Source organism: Cyphellophora europaea (assembly GCF_000365145.1).
Source record: "Cyphellophora europaea CBS 101466 unplaced genomic scaffold supercont1.1, whole genome shotgun sequence".
In the NCBI taxonomy this organism is placed as follows: domain Eukaryota; kingdom Fungi; phylum Ascomycota; class Eurotiomycetes; order Chaetothyriales; family Cyphellophoraceae; genus Cyphellophora; species Cyphellophora europaea.
The window spans coordinates 326,653-339,174 of record NW_008481797.1 but is presented as its reverse complement, the minus strand read 5'-3'; the positions used below and the strand labels follow the sequence as shown (position 1 = coordinate 339,174).

At 53.6% G+C, this 12,522-nt stretch overlaps 5 protein-coding genes across 5 annotated transcripts; 4 read left to right on the top strand and 1 right to left on the bottom strand.

Moving 5' to 3' along the window:
- Positions 1–353: 353 nt before the first annotated feature.
- HMPREF1541_00096 (uncharacterized protein) lies at positions 354–1,316 on the top strand (the record flags this gene model as incomplete). The annotated part of the gene is made up of 1 exon (XM_008712405.1): positions 354–1,316. One exon carries the CDS (start codon positions 354–356, stop codon positions 1,314–1,316), a length of 963 nt encoding a protein of 320 aa, XP_008710627.1.
- A 279-nt stretch (positions 1,317–1,595) lies between these two features.
- HMPREF1541_00095 (uncharacterized protein) lies at positions 1,596–3,252 on the top strand (the record flags this gene model as incomplete). Its single annotated transcript, XM_008712404.1, has 3 exons — positions 1,596–2,457; positions 2,509–3,166; positions 3,222–3,252. The coding sequence occupies 3 exons, from the start codon at positions 1,596–1,598 to the stop codon at positions 3,250–3,252; spliced, it is 1,551 nt and encodes a 516-aa protein (XP_008710626.1).
- A 937-nt stretch (positions 3,253–4,189) lies between these two features.
- HMPREF1541_00094 (uncharacterized protein) lies at positions 4,190–5,149 on the top strand (the record flags this gene model as incomplete). The annotated part of the gene is made up of 1 exon (XM_008712403.1): positions 4,190–5,149. The coding sequence occupies one exon, from the start codon at positions 4,190–4,192 to the stop codon at positions 5,147–5,149; it is 960 nt and encodes a 319-aa protein (XP_008710625.1).
- Positions 5,150–5,818: 669 nt separating this feature from the next.
- On the bottom strand, positions 5,819–6,325 carry HMPREF1541_00093 (uncharacterized protein; the record flags this gene model as incomplete). Its single annotated transcript, XM_008712402.1, has 2 exons — positions 5,819–6,139; positions 6,188–6,325. The coding sequence occupies 2 exons, from the start codon at positions 6,323–6,325 to the stop codon at positions 5,819–5,821; spliced, it is 459 nt and encodes a 152-aa protein (XP_008710624.1).
- A 496-nt stretch (positions 6,326–6,821) lies between these two features.
- HMPREF1541_00092 (uncharacterized protein) lies at positions 6,822–11,680 on the top strand (the record flags this gene model as incomplete). The annotated part of the gene is made up of 2 exons (XM_008712401.1): positions 6,822–6,876; positions 6,930–11,680. The coding sequence occupies 2 exons, from the start codon at positions 6,822–6,824 to the stop codon at positions 11,678–11,680; spliced, it is 4,806 nt and encodes a 1,601-aa protein (XP_008710623.1).
- Between the last annotated feature and the right edge of the window lie 842 nt (positions 11,681–12,522).

Here is a 12,522-nt window from a genome sequence, read left to right as displayed (position 1 = left end):
GCGCCGGACGCGGCACGGGCTCCGCGGCCACCGAACGGGCGGCTTTGTCGACTTTACCACCTCGCCAATATCAGCTTAATACTCCATCTGTACCATGTCAGCCTGTCAGAGCTTGCAGAGGCTGCCGCCGATGCCAAGTGTCCATTCTCCCTGGATTCGAACCGTCAGTTGGGGTAAATAAATATGTCGACCAGTCCAAGCTTCAACGGCGAACTTTTAGGCAACGATCAAACCAGCCCATGCATAGGTATTCCCCTCTCAGGTTGCGTCCTTTCCGGCGACGATTTGCACCAATTCTCAACCCACCTCGCGTTCCCTCCTGGGGCAACACCGGTGCAACGACTACTGCAGCTATGAGTAGCAGCGCTGAGTCAGGCCGCGACTCGCAGACCATCACGCTCTCTTCGTACCGTACACTGGGCTTTGCCGAATACGGCTCTCCTACAGGCTATCCTCTCATTTACTTTCACGGCTTTCCTTCCTCGCGCCTGGAGGGCGAAATCCTCCACAAAGCGGCCCGAAAACGCAATATCCGGGTCGTTGCACCGGATCGCCCAGGTTTTGGGTTGAGCACGTATGATCCTAACTACACCATTACTAGCTGGGTGGAGGATGTCCGTGAGCTGGTGAAGCAGCTCAATCTACAGCGGTTTGCTGTGCTAGGTCTGAGTGGTGGTGGACCGTATGCGTTGGCATGCGCTAAGGACCTGCCTGCGAGTATGATGACAAGCGTGGGCGTAGCGGTGGGGAGTCCGTATTGGGCGGAGGGTGGCTTTGGTGACATGCCGTGGTGGAGTCGGATCTCGTACTGGTTGGTGAAATACGCGCCTGGACCGGCGACGCTTCTAGTCAGTGGACTCGTGGGAGTGACGAGGCTAGTCACTGGGACGAGCTGGGGGAAGCGAATGATTGATAAGGCGGTGGAGGCAGAGAGGAAGAAGCAGAAGGAGAAAGGTGAAAGTAACCAACTAGGTGGGATGGATCCTTTACAGGGCGAACCGATCGAGGAGTCCAGACAAGGTCTACTGAGAGCGCTATTCGAGCCTTTTACACAGGGGTCCAAGCCAACGATACGGGAGTTGAAGCTCTTCACGATAGATTGGGGGTTTGAGCTGAAGGAGGTGGGGTACGACAAGGTAATGATGTGGGGTGGAACGAAGGATGTGAATGCTCCCATCAGTGGAGTGAGGTATATCGCTAGTGCAGTGCAGCACTCTGAGCTCAGGGAGTATGAAGGCTCCCATGGGGAGATCGTAACCCAAGTCGACGATATACTGGATACGCTGGTGCCGGAGGAAGCCCGACATCTGCTCTGAAAACTGTTTCTGAATGAACGCTCTGTACAAATAGACTTGACATATGTTCTGTGATATCAAGTTACCGGCCTTAAAGCCTCCGACCGTGCATCGGCGCTGCTTGGGATCAGAATTGTAACCGGGCAGATCCAGGCAGTGAAATGGAACTTAGAGCAGGAAGTAAAGTTGCAAACTCCGGGCGGACTGCGGGCTTGGCATGAAATGGTGATCATTGAACTCGACTCGTATGATACCTTCCACCGGTGTTCTTTCTCCAGCCACATCGCGGACTCCATGGATATGTCATTATCATACACGTGTGTGCGCTGTGTGAGGACACTGAATGGAGGTCAACTCGCTCGACACGGCACCAAGGCTGCCCAAGCTGCGACGGGAGCCCGCAAGCTAAGCTCCAAGACCAAACCCGCGCAACCCTCCCGCAGCATCCTGAGCAGGATTGAGAATGATGCATTCCGAGAGAGGAACCGGCAAGCTTCAACGGCAGCGGCGCCAGCTGCTCAGCAAGAGGACAATTTCGAACGACATGTCCAATACCCCGAGTATGGCCACTATCGGCCACGGACTCTACTCAGCCAGGACAATCTCTTTCACCCGTTCTCAAGGTCGCCCATACCTGAAATGAGAGAAAGGGACTTGTTTACGAAACAGCATGCATACTGTCCACATCCAGCGCATCACCGAACAAGAATACCCGCATCGCCGAACGATCCTGAAAGCAGGAAGCAGAAGGACGAAGTTGGAGCAGAGCCACCAGCGCACGTTAGCTTTGAATGCCCTGACTGTGGTATTGCGACATATTGCTGTGAAGAGCACTGGGCGGATGATTACGAGGCACACATGGAGATCTGTGAGACGTTGCGGCAAATCAACGAAGATGACCACGACCTGCGCTCAGGGCGATATTTCGCCGAATTTGAGTATCCTGGCCCCCAGCTCGAGGAGATATTGGTGAACATGACGAATTGGGACACACTTCTCTACACCAGGCAGTTTGAAGCCATTAATGCCGATCGTGCCATGCGACAGGCAACGCGTCTGCTTACCTATCCCATGACACTCGGTAGCATTCTGCACGAGCTGTCTCCATACAATATTCGCACTGGCGGCCGGCTCACAACAGAAGGCCTCAAGTCGCTGAGTGGTATGCAATCCCCAAACCCGTCAGTCCTTGCAAGATGTTAACTTCTCACAGCACTCCGTTATACTTTGCATCCCCCACGTACCGGACAAGGTGTCGATGTCTCGGGGCTGCGGCTCGCCTCTCCTCCAGTGCGGATTTTTATCCTTGGTGCGCGCGCCGAATCGTCGCTGCCGCGTGAGGTGTGGGTTCAACTGTCCCACCTCTTCCCACGAGCCACCTTCCACTTGATCTTTATTGGCCCTGAATCGATGGCAAACCGCGACGAGGAATTCCCGCTGCCGGAACGTACACCGCAGAATCCATTTGGTGCGATTGTGGAGGACAGGTTGAGCGACAAAATGAAGATTACAACCTTCGTGGACTACTTCCACACACTGCATGAAGCGCAACAGTTCGCGCCATACGACCCGTACTTTGACTGCTTCATGCTCTACCACCCTGGACTGGGACATCCCGCGTCCAGTCATGAGTGGCAGTCAACAATCCCACAACTGCTGGAAACAAAGGTGCCCATTATCTGCACGGGATATACTGACTGGGACATGAAGCGAGATAAGGACTGGGTGATGGAGAAGTGCAAGGGCGAGGTAGATCTGCTCATGGAGCCAGGCGAGAATCGCTTCAGGAGCTTGAGATGGGATCTGAACGATTTGGATCCTCAAGACGTGAGCTGTGGTAATTGGGGAGTATGGGCTTTCAGGGGCAAGAGGTATGTTATTCGCTCCCTGAAAAGTAACGATAGCACTCTACTAACGATGTTGCAGATACGAAGCGACGCAGAAAGACTCCGAGTGAAGGCCGCGACGCGCAGAAGCCATTCCAAGTATGCCCGGTCTGCCTTATGCACTGTAACATACCATATATCCTTGACCATCCCTCGCCTATAGCACTGCCACTTCCTCGACCGGCACATGATCCGATTCTGCAGACAATCACCATTGCTCCAGATCTCAGATCAACGTCTACAACGTGGCTATGGCTCCTTGTTATCCGTATAATCCTACTTTACCGTCCTAGCTAAGCTCATCGTATTTACAGCATAGACAAGCATTCCCGGCAATTGGCAAGCATGTCAACACCTGTAGGCTGGTCCCTGCATATTCACCTAGGCGCCAAGGGATCGCGATGTTGCTCGATCCTGAGGCAGAATGAACAGTCAGCCAAGATCCAGTATGCCTCACGATCCGGCCTTCTCCAAGCATCCGGCACGACCAGCCCGAACGATCGCCACGTAACAATGGATATGGTGGCTGTGAAGAGATCTAAACGACGTAGAGGCCGTTCTCTAGAGGGCATAGACTACGACCAGTAAAGCACCAGGCCGTATGCCGGGCCAATGACAATGTGATGAGCTCATCTCCAACATCACCGGCGCAGTGGCGGAGTGGGATAGCCCATTGATGTCACTGGTCTGCTACCCCAGCCTACCAGTCTCCTTCCACACCATTACGCTATTACATATCACTCGCTGGGACTTCGCCTCATTTGCATTGTATATACACTTGCCGTTGCCACGTTTGTGAGCTTGACATCTTCGTATCACCCCAGACTGTTTGAAGTCGCGTTTCAGCAAACATCAAGCGAATACGAAAACTTCCTGCGCCGTTGCCGGTTGCGCCCAGCTCGTCAGCAACAAAGAGACGTCACTACATTTACACATTGCGACTTTGTCGCCCGTCCCACCTTTACGACTCCTAATACACATACACATACACATACATCTCTCAGCATCATGAGGTTCCTACGAGTCCTCCTCGCGCTCAGCGCACTCTCCACCACCACATTCGCCACCCCCGTCGCAGATTTCGACGCCCTCGTGTCCCGCAATCCCGATGCGCTACACTCGTCACAAAACAAGCGCAACCTTCACTCCTGGTCGCCGCGCGAAGAAGAAGCCGAGAAGCGCGCCGCTGAAGCTGCCGCAGAGCCAGAGCCAGATCCAGAAGCATACGCCGAGCCAGCGCCCAACCACGACCTCGATTCTCTGACATCTGCGCTCGAGAAGCGTAAGGGTGGCGGCGGTGGTCGCGGCGGCGGCTCCAGCGGCGGCAGCCGTGGCTCAGGCGGTAGCTCCGGCGGCGGCGGACGCCCCGTCAGCTCATACTCGTTCTCGCCACAGAGCAATCTAGGCGGCCGCACGATCTCGGGCTCTGGTGCGCGTCCCGCCTATGGCTCGCGCTACATGGGCGGCGCAACTGTGCCGTATACGGCCGGCGCACGCAGCCCCAGCCGGGGTATTGCGCCCTTTGCGTTCCCGCTCGTGGGCTTCGCCGTCTTCCCTGGCCTGTGGCTCTACGGCAGTGCGTATGGCTACCCGTACGGTGCGGGCTATCACTATAACCAGGACGGGCAGAATCACACGAGCAACGTGACGTGTCTGTGTCAGCGGTACCAGGTCTGTGGTTGCGATCCCGATGACAACCAGACGGCGCTGGCGCAGATGGTCACGAATGGCACGGGGTCCGGCGCGCCGGTCAATACCTCGACTGTCAGGACCGTGCAGTACGATAACGGCACGGAGATGACGTATATCAACGGCTCGTTGGAGAATGGCACTACGGCGCCTGGCGGCACAGAGCCGAGCGACGAGAGCCAGATCTCCGCGGCTGTGCAGCGCTTCATGAGCGTGGGCGGGTATTGGTTGATGGCCACCACTGTGGTGTGGGGCGTGTATATGGGTGGGCTGCCTTGATCGAGGCGTTTACCCATGGATTATGAAGTTGACGTGTATTGATACCCCCACACCTTAAAATCGTTCGTTTCAATTTTTTTCTTCAGGCGGCATTGGAGGGGTTGGAGTCAGAGTTGGCAGTGCTGTAGCGTCGGATGTGCTGGCATTGGCAGCAATATGTCCAGGCACAACTGCCTTGATCGTGCATATAATTTACCTTGCGAATGGCAATGCTGTACAAATACCAATTCACGTTACGCTCCCAATGATTCTTATCAGCTTTGAGTTAAGATCAATGGTCATGTAACGTCTACAGTAAGCTCTAGGTGCGATGCCGTATGGTCTGGGCAGTGGAGATACATAAGAACCTGAAGCCAGATATAACGTTGACGTCGATATGGCATCTCGCGTGAGCGCCCTGAATATCAGAAAAATTGCAACGGGAAGAGCGCTTGATCACAGGGCCGGTTTTCTTATTTCGACACCTGCATATGTACAGTCCCATCCTTGTTTGAGCAGCCATTTGTGGGCTCAAAACAATTTTATGCGCCCTTCATGGACTGATAGATGTCTACGAAGGCAGCATGTTGCGTAACCCGGCGCTTTACATCTCAAAGTTCTTTGTCTCCAGGTCATCACCTTTCTTGAAAGCCTGTGTCGTGTCAGTCGGGAAATGCATTTCACGGCAGATCAACTTACCCGTACGGCTCCCATGCCACCCAACTCTTTGTCAAGCCCACCTTCATACTCTTTGGGAAAAGCCGGCCGGTCGGGATATGTAGAGTAGACAGCGTAGCTGAGGAGACCGATGCAGCTTATGAAACCGAGCCACATGACCCCAGCTCGGCCAGGAGTCATGTGATCGTAATTATATAGTGAGAAGACGGCAAGAACATCATTGTCCTCATGAACAGGCTCGCCCCAGTTTCTCCGCTCTTGCTTGTCGTGCCAGTCGCCATAGGGGTCGCGGTACTGTCGCTTGATCGCAGGAGGGTTGATATAGCCACCATTCTATCCTCAAATTAGCCTGACACCACATGCCATCCGTCTGCGACTGACCTCTTCGGGATCTTCGGGCTCTGCTTGTGCTCGTAGCTGGCGAGCAATTGAGAATTGAGCTCTAGGAATTTGGGATTGCGGTCCGAGAGTGGAACGGGCAGACCGCGCAGCTGCGGACACGACCCGTCGAGAGAACATGGCGACTGCTGCGGACGTGTGTGAGCTCTACTGTCGCCAAGTAGAGCTGTGGCTGCTGTACTGATGTCGTGTGCGAAAGTCACGGTCGAGATAGACTTGACGTGATGTTCAAGCAAGCAGGGTGGAGGACGGTGAATCTGATTGGTTGAAAGTTAGGCGCAGAGGGGAAGCAGTTTTAGGCGGGACTGGCCCCCCTTGGAAGGCGCATCTCTTGGGGGCTACTCAGTCGCCTGCGCATTCGTGCCTTAGCTCATTCTCGCTCCTGCTCACATCTATAAAATTTCGCTCCACCTTTACACGCCGCTCAGCCACCCATCTCTATCGCGTGCACGTCCAAACTTCGTACGGATCATCCGCGAGTATCAAGGAACATTTTCGCCTTTCAACCAGCGGTTTTGAAGGCCTGGTCGCGGAGGAATCTCGTGCAAATGTTCTGAGAGAGGGCGCCGGATCAATTGTTTTGCGATGACCGACGACGGTTCGGTCAATCTTTCCAATGCAGGACGCCGCATTGAACGGCAGCCCGGAACACCACGACCATCAACCACAAGGTATGTCCATCATACATTGCCATTTTCATTTACATAGGCTAATATCACGGCAGCAAACGGTGAATCGAGAGCGAATACCCCTCCACTATCCAGCCATGACGATAACGCGCCCAATGGCTCCCCGGCCCAGGACAATAGCACAGGTGGCCCACCGGCGAAGAAGCGGAAGCTTGCAGATACAAATGGCACGCACAAGTTTTCTCCGAGACCCATCTCACCTCCCTGGAAACGGTCAACTGCGGCAGGCCCAACGTCCTTCCTGGAAAATGGTCGCCGGAAATCCGGAAGAACAAATGTCATCCCGCTCGAACTGCAACCGCATACTGGCAAGAGACAGACTCGCGCTGCCTTCGATAGAGTCGTGGGAGACCAAATGCAGAACAAGCCGCGCTATAACGTGGCTCGGAAGAATCAGCCCGCTAACGTGCCGCAGAAGAGGACAGAATCACCCAAGGTAAAGCGCGCGCCCTCACTTGGCTTAAAGAAGACGGAACATGCCAGTCCTTCACTTTCGAAAAAGCCGGCCCTGTCAAAAACGAAAGCAAAGATGTCACCCACTTCTTCCCGCATCGCTGAACTGGAAGCGCAACTGGCGTCCTTGCAACAGAAGCGGGCGCGCCGATCTAGCAGTCAAACAAACGGCTTCATCAAGCATGAGAGTGACCAAAGCGCCGATGAGTTGGAGCAATCTTCATCCTCTGGGAGAGCTCCTACGCCAGAATTAATACTGCGCAAAGTCAATTTCCGTGTCCAACTTCCTGGCGCAACCGTCACTACACCCGCTCACAAACCTCGACCGAGAAAGTTTGAGACGTTCGAGGAGTTCCTAGAGAAAGATGACACAGAGTACATGATGGGTGACGATACCATGACCCCGGAGCAGATCCACAGAGAAGCTCTCATACGCCGTCGAGTCCGACAGGCTCAAAAGCCTGGCGGATTGCTGCACAAAGGCGGAATCGATAAGTCAGTGGCGAAACGAGATGACTTTGACAAGCACTTCACTCACAATGACCACCTTATTGCGCATGCCCTTTACTTTCGAAAATTGCTTGTCGAGGAGAATAAAGCCCACCGCAAGCGAGCTGAGGTTCTCGCACATGAAGCCAAGCGATATGTCGAGGCTAAAGCTCGGAAGAATAAGGTCAAAACCAAGGAAGAAATCGAGTTCGAGGACATGCTGCGAGTGCGCACCACCTACAAGTCAGTCGTCAAGGATGTGGACAAGTTATGGCAGGCGGTCCTTGCTGAGGTTGAGGCAATGCGAGCGAAGCAATACGAGGAGGAGCAACAAGCAGAAAATAAACGTCACTTGGAGCGAGTCCTGGATCGAACCACTCAGATGCTGAACCGCGATTTGGAGGATCCAATGATGGACAGTGCAGATGTCACCGACGAGGACGATACAGCGAATAGTGACGAAGAGTCAGAGAACAGCGAAGACATATCTGACTCGGATTCCGATTCTAGCATTGCCGCCGAACAAGAAGAGGATGATGGCAATTTGACGGTGGAGCAACTCCGTGCCAAATACGAAAACATCCCGGAACTCGAGAAAGACCCAGACACAGCCATGAGCTCACAACCGGCGAGCACTGCTGGAGATAATGAAGACGAATCCGATCCGGAGACCGAAATGGACAGCGAGTTCGATTCCGAGACCAGCGATGAAGAGGGCAGCGCCGAAGAGTCCGGGGACGAAGAAGATGGCGGAGGTGGCTTGCTTGGCTTGTTCTTTTCTAAGAAAGAGCTCAAACAGGCCGCTGAAGAGGTCCCTCCGGATGATTCCGAAACGCGAGCAGTGGATGAGACGCAAGAGGAAGAGGAAGAAGAAGAAGAAGAAGAAGAAGAAGAAGAAGAAGAAGAAGACCATCAAACTACGGATGCTTCCAAGACCAAAACGCCGCTGATAGAGGAAATCCTTTCTCTGGACCATATTCCGACAGACAACGCTCCTGGCGAGGAGGTGCTAAATTCCGAGCAAATGGACGTGGACGAGGCAGCAGTGGAAGCTCGGCCAGTTGTGGAGCCCACTGAGGAGGCGCGAGTCGAATCGGCTGTTGACACTCTACCTTTGACACCAGCGGACAATACTGGAGATAGCCCAAGCACTGCCGGCTCACCGCACACGACAGTCACTAAAGCTTCAGCGCCAGAGTCTGTGTCATCCATAGAACCACACGCCGAAGCGGCTTCCGAGGCTATTTCGGACGAAAAAGCTTCTGACATCAAAACGCCTGTACCCAAACTTCTTCGCGGCACTCTTCGGATTTACCAACATGAAGGTCTTGACTGGTTGGCGAATTTGTACGCCAATGGTCGCAGTGGAATCCTGGCAGACGAGATGGGTCTTGGCAAGACCATCCAGAGCATCGCCGTCCTTGCTCATCTGGCTGAAGTTCATGAAGTGTGGGGCCCGCACTTGATTGTTGTGCCAACCAGTGTGATGCTTAATTGGGAGATGGAGTTCAAGAAATTCTTGCCCGGCTTTAAGGTGTTAACATATTACGGCAGCATCGAAGAACGAAAAGCCAAACGACGAGGCTGGCTGCAAGACGACAGCTTCAATGTTTGCATCACCTCCTACCAACTGGTCTTGCAAGATCAGCAGTCCTTCAAGCGGAGGAGATGGCATTACATGATCCTGGACGAAGCTCACAACATCAAGAACTTCCGCTCTGAACGATGGCAGACGATGATGACTTTCAACACGCAAGCTCGACTGCTATTGACCGGCACACCTCTTCAGAATAACTTGACTGAGCTATGGTCGCTCCTCTTCTTTCTGCACTACGGCCAGGAAACGGAAGGAGAAGACGACGCCTTTGCTGGCCTGAAGGAGTGGTCGGAATGGTTCAAGCGGCCGGTGGAATCCATCCTCGAACAAAACAAGCAGGTTCTGGATCAAGAAGACAAAGAGCAAGTTTCGAAGCTCCACAAGGTCATTCGGCCTTTCTTGTTACGTCGACTGAAGGCCGATGTGGAGAAGCAGATGCCACTGAAATACGAGCATGTCGAGATGTGTCGTTTGTCGAAACGTCAACGCCAACTTTACGATGGCTTCATGTCAAGAGCGCAAACAAAGGAAACCCTTGCTTCTGGCAACTATCTTTCCATCATCAATGCCTTGATGCAGCTTCGCAAAGTCTGCAATCACCCTGATCTGTTTGAGACCCGGCCAATCAACACATCTTTTGCCATGCCAAAATCGGTGGCGGCCGACTTTGAGATTCAAGACTTGCTTGTGCGAAGACGTACTCAAAAAGAGCTTTCTGAGCGTGTTAGCCTGGATTTTCTCCAGCTAGTGCCCATCTGTCACGAACACATCTCTCATATCGACTATCGCGAGACTACTCTTCGGCATGCTTTCCACCAGATCAAAGCACTCCGAGACAAACAGTGGCGTCGTGTGGACGATGATAAAGACTGGCATGGAGTGGACCGTATGAATGTCCTTGTCTCGTTGGAGAACGTCGGACGACAACGACGTCTAAAGCAGCTCGACCAGTTGATGTATCAAGAAGCATACCGACATCATGCGCATCCTGTCTATGGTCGTGGTCTGATCGAAAAGCTGGTCCTTAATTCCAAGTACGACAAACTTGCAAAGCTGTCTGGTCAAAAAGTCATGACCCGATTCTGGGACCGCGAAGATCCTGTGGAGTCTCTTGGCGTCGTTCAATCGATCCAGAGTCGATCACAGAACATGGAGTCATTAGTGCAGAAGTACGCGTGCATCACGCCAGCGGTAGTTGCAAACGACATGAGCAGCTTGGCCATCACAGATGCCGGAGTGGTTGCACTTCGCGAATCACAACCGGCTACTTTGCCGGATCCGTTCCACGAGGCGCAAATGAAGCTCTCCATCGCTTTCCCAGACAAGAGACTTTTACAGTACGATTGCGGCAAGCTTCAGCGGCTGGACAAGCTCCTGCGTAGGCTGCAGTCGGGTGGACATCGGGCACTGATCTTCACACAAATGACCAAGGTGCTGGACATTCTCGAACAGTTTCTCAATATTCATGGCCACCGATACCTGAGACTGGACGGAGCCACGAAGATCGAACAGCGCCAGCTTCTGACGGAGCGATTCAATAACGACAACCGTATCTTAGCCTTCATACTGTCCTCTCGATCCGGTGGTTTGGGCATCAATTTGACCGGTGCTGACACAGTCATTTTTTATGACTTGGACTGGAACCCGGCCATGGATAAGCAGTGCACGGATAGAGCTCACCGAATCGGTCAGACGCGAGATGTGCACATCTACCGCTTTGTTTCGGAGCACACCATCGAGTCCAATATCTTGCGAAAAGCCAACCAGAAGCAGTTGCTGGATGATGTGGTAATCCAAGAGGGCGACTTTACGACTGACTACCTCAACAAAACCACCTATCGTGACATGCTCGACGACGTAGCAGACAACGACATGGCCGGAGCAGCCATGGATCGGGTTCTTGGCAATGAGCGAGCGAACGCCACTGCTTTTGAACAAGCCGAGGAGAAAGAGGACACTGCTGCGGCCAAGGTAGCTGCTCGAGAGGTGCAGCATGCGGATGATGGCGATTTTGAGGACAAAGTTGTGCCAACTGAGGTGTCCAGCAAGGCGCAGACCCCTGGACCGTTCGGGGCTACAAATGCGGCTCTCGAGGAAACTGAGACAGGCGAACAACATCACATCGACAACTACATGATTAAGTTGCAGAGGTTCCTCTTGAAGAACGTACCTCTGGGGCCGTCCAAGCCGAAAAAGAAGAGCAAGAATCCACGAAGAGACGAGCTTCGAGCCAGACGAGGGCGATAAGGTACGGGAAATATTGTGTACTACTACTGCCACCAGGGTTGGGAGCATTGCAAAGCGGGTTGGGGGGGTCGCATTTGCATTTTTCGGGTGGCTTTTTAAACCTTTGATTGTACAATTAGCGGCAGGGTACAGGGTCCGCCAGCAGTCAGCCTTGCCATTGAGCAAGCAATAAAGAAAGGATTATTTTTGTACTAAGAGTACTTGTGTAAAAGGCATATTTGGCCTGGTTCAGAGATCTACGCTCTTCGTTATGAATCTGTGTGACACCGGAGGCAATCCCTGGCCCCGGGCCTGACTGGTCACTAGCTCGACAGGGCGTATCGCTGTGGAAGTCGCGAGATAGGCCACTGTTGAGCGTCTTCACTCATCAGCTGACCACATACTCGCACGTACTCGCACCCCCGCATAAGTGTCCACGAGCCTTTCCAGCATGTCGATCCGAGTGGAGGTGGTATTCGCGTGATGGTGGCTTGCGCACGATGAAATGCGGTTGGCTGCGATAGATGCTCGCCTCCTTCAACTTCGAGCGGCCAGTGACCCAAAAGGTGCCCCGACAGGGAGGGAGGGAACCTTCGGTGGCATCCTCAGGTCAGGTAGCCAAGCTGACCCCGCATTATGCGCTTTGCGCTATGAGTAGCATGAGTTCAATTTGCAGTCAGCATCAGCGGAGTGAACTTGCCGATCCAGGGCGTTTGAGCAGTAAGCAGGACTGGTCTCTACCCGTCTGGAGTCGTGGACAAGAAGTCAGGCCCACCAACTCTGCACGCCGAGAAAACGACAAGACTTGCGGCGTCAGGCCCCAAGCCTGGACGATCACTCCACCAAGTAAACGACGCTGGGGC